General features: G+C 42.6%; 1 protein-coding gene across 2 annotated transcripts in view; it reads right to left on the reverse strand.

The window, feature by feature from the left end:
* The window catches only part of LOC142139686 (uncharacterized), a 48,454-nt gene extending 47,098 nt beyond the window's left edge, over nt 1-1,356 (reverse strand). For both annotated transcript variants that reach the window (XM_075197512.1, XM_075197511.1), the window contains exon 1: nt 1,220-1,356. In XM_075197512.1, the coding sequence (XP_075053613.1) occupies nt 1,220-1,331 (112 nt within the window). In that variant the 5' untranslated portion in view covers nt 1,332-1,356. The remainder of the gene's footprint in view (nt 1-1,219) is intronic.
* Between the last annotated feature and the right edge of the window lie 6,050 nt (nt 1,357-7,406).

The raw sequence follows: 7,406 nt of genomic DNA on the forward strand, positions 1-7,406 counted from the left end.
AGACACAATTTGCACCCACAGCACCTACAGTCCTCATGGTGCACTTAGGAAACTGCGTCCCACAAAATGCATTGTGGAAATTCTAAATCCACAGAGTTCTCTTCCAGTGCTCAGATATTGCCAACAACTAGTCCTTCACCCTAACACTCTATATCTCCACTATCTATAACTGTTCATCCACCATTCATTATCCCCATACACCACATCTTCTCCCAATGCCTATGTCCACCATCCTCCTATAATCCGCTTCACACAACATATTCTCCATTATCGCTTTATCATCTTTATTTTCTGTCTGCACCCCATAAATCCGTATTTCTACCACTCACACCCTTCACATGATGGTAACTTACTGACCTCCGTGAACGCACATGTGCAGTTGGTATCTTTGTACTAATGTATTTGTCCACTCTGCAATTTTTAATTTGCCGCCTTATAAATTTGTGTATAAATTCTCTACAAGACGGACAGATAAAGTGATCAGACATTTCTCATATTGCAAACTGTTGGTTTTCACATTCTTTAACTGTCAATAAAATGATTTCTCCACCACAGAAAAGCAATTAAATAACGAATAGAGATTTTGAATCTCTCACGTACACAGAATAGTGTATTCTTTACCTTTGTGAGTTGTTTAATCTAAGATTCAGTCACCTACTGTCGGTATAACTTCCATACTATGGTAATGCTCAGTAATGAGCTGGGTTATTGGAATATAGGGAACATTGATGGAAGTTCTATAACATTTTAGCCTGTAGTTTATCTATGTTTAATGCCACGGTCGCCAGGTCATTACACATCTCTATATAACTTATCCAGGTCGTAACATATTTCTACAATTTATTATCTGTCACAATATATCCTCCATTCACTCCTCTCCTCCTCTCACCACATCTCTATCATCCTCTCCTCACCTCTCTCATTATATCTCTATCATCCTCTCCTCACCCCTGTCATCACATCTCTATCATCCTCTCCTCACCCCTCTCATCACATCTCTATCATCCTCTCCTCACCCCTGTCATCACATCTCTATCATCCTCTCCTCACCCCTCTCACCACATCTCTATCATCCTCTTCTCACCTCCTCTCATCACATCTCTATCATCCTCTCCTCACCCACCTGCATTGTTCTTCCCCATCCATCCACATGTCTCCCTATAATGTCACATCACCCCTATCCCCCCATTACCCACATCCTGCCCTGTACCCGTCTTACCAGTAACAAGCTGGACGGTCAGGATGAGGACCACCAAGATGCAGGAGGACATAGTTATCTGTGTGTTGGCGCTGATGCTCCTGGCCTCAGAATGAGCTGTCTCCCACCACATCCCTAACTGACAGTAACACTTTGTGCAGCTGCTCTCTGCAGGGTTAAAAATAACATGTAAAGTCTGAGTGTGACGTGAAGCGTGAACATGTAAAAATTACCACAAATGACTAAAACTGTCACTAATATAGAGATGTGATTCAACAGGTCACTTAACACTAGTTATATACTGGAGCAAGTAACTACAGCATGAAACTGGGCTACAGAAGGTTAAGTTCTGCCAAGTAGCCATAATGTAATGCAGGCGTCAACATATAGGATTATATTATGGGGCTCATGTATGAAAGTGTAAACTGACAGCGCAACATCGCGCAGCTGCTTTTGCACTATTGCCCTCTGTTTGCTTGGGAGATGCATGAAGAGGCGAAGGAGGGCGCACAGCCGGCTCCCCAAACCTACCTGGTGGCAGAGGTCAGGTCTGGTCCCTATACCTCTAGTGGGACACATCTTGCTGTATGTCTGCAGAAACCTCATTTATAGTTGCACATTGAGCAATGTAATAAAACCCAGAAATATACAATAGAGTCACATGTAATAATGGCAGAGAGGACGTCCCCTAATACTTAGTATTATTTTGTGATATAAGTGAGGGTAAACTGAGCTGTAATTTAGGAGAACTCCAAAGCGTTTGGAAGAATAAGGTGGGTGGTCTTACAGTAGAAGACTTCCATGTGATATTTCCAGTGATTCCACCATTCTCCCAGACATCCAGGTGCTAAATGATTTTCCAGGGCAGCTTCTAGGTCTGGACAGTGGGCAGAGTCCTTGGATGCTCCAGGTGAACTTGCGCACACGAAGGAGCGCTGCGGATCTGCAATTTTTGCAGTTTCGTAAATGAGTCTCAACAAGTGAGATAATTAGATATCTGAGCTATAAACCAGCTGTATATAAGACACTAGAGTGAATACCTAGAATAATTACTGTATGTCTGGGATAAGTTGCTCTATGTCTTCCAGCATGGGTGTAACTACCGCCGGAGGACCCATGTGTTTTCCCCCTCGGGGGATGTAAGCTTGTCCATGTGGTCTGCAGGCTGTCGCTCTGTTCTTCTGAGCAGCTGGGGTTGGTGCATGTACAGTACAGCTCCAGTTGGACGTTCACGTTCCCTGTGGGCACCCAGTGGGTACTTATAGATGCAATATTTGCTATGGGGCCTGGTGATTGTGAGTTACACCCCTGTCTGACAGGAACATATAATTAAATAGTTGTATGTAAGTAGCTAAACTTCAGTATCTATCTGTAAGAGTGGGAGGGTGATGTACATCCTCCATGTGTGGGGACGATCAGGATTATTAATGTTTATTGTCAGACAAATTGTCACAGTCCCAGTGGCCCCTGGGTAATACTATACAGTGCTATTAATTAGTCAAGATAATAATACATTATACAAGTGAGCGCTCCACTATCAGTGGCAGCCTGCAGAGTGAAATAAAGGGTTATCCAACAAATAAATAACATATAAACAAAGATAATTCACTACGATGGGCGCTACACAGTGACACCAATAATAAGTGGTCTGGTGTCCTTACGTCTCACATGAATAAAATCAGAATATTATTGTAAGAAGACAAGTAGTCAGTATATAATCTGTACACCAAGCTGTATCGTCGAGTCATGAAAAGAGAATTAATTATTCAAAATTCATTGAATTTAACTAATTCAAGGGTTTCAAACTTGTTCGTGGTCTGATTAGGATTCTTGTTATGGTTCCATTTATTAGCAGAAACTTATTATCAGGGCACTTGTGCTAATCTATAGGTGTCAGTGACGTTGGTAGTAGATGCTAAACCACAAGAAGCTTTTAGACTTAACCAATATGTTGGCTTTATTTCAGAACTTGTTATAACAGATGATAAATGTACTTAACTCTATAAATGTCTGACCGTGTATGTCCCCCCACCTTCACAAAACCTTTATAGCTTAACAACTTAACTAAAATAAAAATACAGAGTCATGCATAAGGTTGGCAAAAATGGAGGACAGAGTTTATTAATTTAAGTAACCTTTTTAAATAACCTTTGGTGGCGGATAAAGGGCACTGAGGGAGAGCTCCCAAGCTGAAACAACCAGATAAACGTGGGAACTGCCGAAACCACCGTACATCCACTAACAGGGGATCTCATCCCAAACTGCCATGTGCTAAATTGGCGTCAGAGTGCCTGTACCCCCTCTAAACTCATGATGCCCCCCCTCAGAAAGCCAGACAAGGGACGCTCCTCACCGAAGGACCAAAGAGTTACTGGTGCCTCTAAGGGGACAGTGACCTGCGGACAAACAAACACTAGCACCTAACTAATCAGCCGCTGAACGCAGTGCCTTCCTACTGCGGAAAATTGGTTAAAACATCAACAACTACCACAGTAAACCAGGAGTGGGTGGGTGGGATCTCGTGATGAAGAGTGAAGATAACCAGGAAGTGCAGCCACCTATATGAAACTAGGACCCTCCCACAACAGCTATCATTGGTCGGGCCAGCACTGATGTTAACCCCTAAAGGTAAGTGTAAGTTCAGTTGCAAACACTGTCGCCCTTTAAGTGCATTCGACCTAAGGGGCCTCACTTGTCATTATAGTGCAGTCATATATGCAGATCGTAGTAAGCTTGTTTTGTGGGCAGTGTCATAGAACAAGTTGCTCATATATCTATTTGTGCCTCCACTCACTTTATATATTTCTAAGTAAATTTAAAACACAAGCGATGCAGTTCCAGTTATGACGCCTTTATAGTTCAACGGTCACTGGTAGAACCTGCTGAGAGACAAAGTTCTTGTCTGAGCATGCTCAGAAGTGCAATGACTGGAGGCTGCCCCACTTCCTGTCCTCGCTAGATCACAGTGGACACCACTGACAAGATGGGAGTCGGAGCGTAACACTCCGTAAAATTAATAATGAATTAATAAATAACTAATGAATCTACATAATGTAGCCATTAAAGCTCGGGTAAGCTCCATTAGGTTCAGACTGGCTCTGCCATGATTTAATGTTCCTCTTGCTTAATTAAGCAGTTTGTCTGAAGTTACAGAATTTATTAATCCAACAAACTGGTTTGAGACTAACCACGAATTCAAGCTTCTCCAGTCATGACAGCACACGGTGAACACAGGACTCGGCCGGTAGCTTTTACCTGAGTAACCCACATTTACTAGACTATAGAGGGCTTTTGTGTGTTTCTCCCTGCAGGTAAACCTGCCTATTAGATTTTCAGACCAGTTCAGTGTATCTCATGGGTTCATTCTATAATCAGCACCCGACGTGTGTTCTGGCTGCTGGAGAATGGGAGAGCTGAATAAACACTGCCCATTTCTCATTGGCTGAAGACAGCGGCCAATTGTAAGGTAAGTGTTATGTCCAAGAGATTACATTTAAAGTCCCCTATTAATATTGTCCTTTATTTTAATGGCGCCAACATATTCCACATCGCTACATAATCGTAAATATCAATTGAAATTTCCTATAATTAACAATACTGTAACAAATAATGAAACAGAGGGTGGATAGGCCTTGCTCTCTAGAGCTTACACTCTAAATGAGATAACTAAAAGAAATTAGAAGTGCTTGTGATTCAGCCACATGTGGTCACAGTGTAAAATAATGCTGTATGCACCAGTCAGAAAACGAGTTGCCAGGAACAGCAGATCAGTGCAATAAGCAGCAGATTTTGGTGGTGGAATTAACGAGTGCAAGAGGGTGTAGTGTGTCTGCTGCAGGGAGAGTAAATTAGTTTTAGAGGGCAGGTGCAGGTGATGGAGTTATTGATTAAACTAAGGGACATAATACAAGGGTGCTTAGGAAATTTGCTAAGAGTCCCTAAAAAAGATGAGTTGCCTGAGCCGTGACTAAAACTGCGCTATTGTGGAGGACTTTGTAAATGAGATGCAGATTCTTATACTGTGCCATGGAAGAAATAGGCGGACAGTGACTGACAGAGATATGCAGTAACAATGGGTCAGCCTGGAAGCCACACTCAAGATGGATTGACTGTATTGTTAATGGGAGAGGTTACAATAGCTGAGGTGGGAAATTACGAAATCATAAATTAATGTTTTATTGGTGTCAGATTATTGTTATTCTGTATTTATATACTGTAGCACAGAGGTGTTTAAAGTCCTCAAGAGCTACCAACAGGTCATGTTTTCAGTATTTCTTTAATCATGCACAGGTAAGTTAATCTGTTTTTATGGGTCAGTAATTATCCCACCTGTTTCTACAGACAGAAATCCTGAATACAAGACCTGTTGATAGCCTTGAGGACTGGGTTTGAGCACCTCTGCAGTGCTGTGCAACTAAAGAAAACAGACTGACATCATAAGCAACAACAGCAAAGTATAATAGAGAAGGTGAGAGCACCGTACTCACTGGAGCATAGAAATGTAGGAAGTGAAACACAGACAAATATGTGAGCTTTATATGGCAGACAAGCCATCTATGTACTGAGATGTGTTAGCTGTTCCCATGGACTGAAGAGGAAAACACTTTCACCGTACATCAGTACGTAGCATTTCAATAATCTCCAACCCCTGCACATAACTGAAAACAGGACTTTCAAACTATTTTTGGATTGTATAAAACTGAAAAGAAATAACAGGTGAAGGTGACTGATGATGATGTTGATGGCAGAGTCATAGGCAGATGGCTAGTGCTACTAATAATATACCTATCTCACTTGGTCTGTATAGGGTGCCAGACAGAGTAACACTTCAAACTCTCTTTCTACACTCTCGCTTTTTCCAACAAGTGTAACTTTCAACTTAGTGAATTACATTTGATACTAAGGGACCTATTATTAATTATTGTGGTGATAAAAAAATGACATATGCCCACATTTTTAAAAAATTTGCTGAGGCAACTCCTATTACTACCATGTCTTGCCTTGATATGGCAGTCTTTCTACTACACAACTCAATACTAGATGAGGCAACCCCAACCAACACACATAGGGCTAGATTTACTAACAGGCGTGATGCATGGCGCCTTGAAGCCGCCATGCATCGCGGCGGTTTTCCGGCGGGTTTGCATTGCAAACAGCCGGATTTACTAATGGGCGCATTTCAGCTTCAATTTGAAGCCGCCGGCGATGTCACGGCGGGATGTAATGCTCAAAGCCGCCGGCGGCTTTGAATAGAACATGGCGCTTTTGCTTTAAATGACGGCGCTTTTGTGTAAAGGCGGTTTTTTTGAAAATTACACCTGTCTCCTGGCCTGTTACTATTGGCTATTTTCAAACTCAGGAGATTTGACATCACAAGCCCTATATAAACCACTGGCCTGACACTTTTTTCTCTGATAGGGTTTAGAGGAGTTTTGAGAGAGGAGTTAATTGGTTTGAGCTTTGGTGACAGTTGGTGATAGTTGGAGTTTGGTGGATTGGTGAGAGATATCTGATTGAAGTGTGAGTAGTCCTGTGGTATTTTTCTGTTTTGTACTTTTATTTTCTCATTTATTTTCTGTCTTGTATTTTTTGTATTTGACTTGTCCTTTGTCTGTGTTACTTGTGTGTGCCTGTCTGGAGAGTGTGTCTGTATTTAGTGTAGTTTGTCCTTTGTGTTTGTAAGTCTTTCTGTGTTTTCTGTGTTTGGCATTTATTTGTCATTATGTCCAGAGATAGGAGGGGAGAACAGGCTGAGGAGAGGGAGATGGAGGTTGAGGGGTCAGAGGAGGGAGAGGGAGAGGTTGAGGAGACAGGACAGGGCAGGAAGACCAAGACAGGGAGGAATGTGCGTTTCTCACATGATGAGAATTGTGTGCTGGTGCACCACATAGTTCCCTACTATGAGGTCATCCTAGGGAACCTGGCAGCCCGGACTCCTCTAAGGCGGCGTCACCAATTGTGGGGGCGTGTCTGTGATGCCGTGAACGCGGTGGGCCCACTGGGACTCCTGGCTGGGGAAGCTGATATAGCTAGGGCACACTCTTTTAAGGGCACCTAAGACCTGTCCAAAATGCCTTGAAAATGTCGGCTGCGTTATGCCAATTACTCTGGAGGACACAGATTGAAAGGAACCTGTTGCCAAAAAGTGAACTGCACACAGTAGTTTGTGTAGTCCTGACACTGCATTAGAGCGGCTGGTTGTAGGCTC

The sequence above is a fragment of the Mixophyes fleayi genome, chromosome 2 (assembly GCF_038048845.1).
Source record: "Mixophyes fleayi isolate aMixFle1 chromosome 2, aMixFle1.hap1, whole genome shotgun sequence".
NCBI lineage: Eukaryota > Metazoa > Chordata > Amphibia > Anura > Limnodynastidae > Mixophyes > Mixophyes fleayi.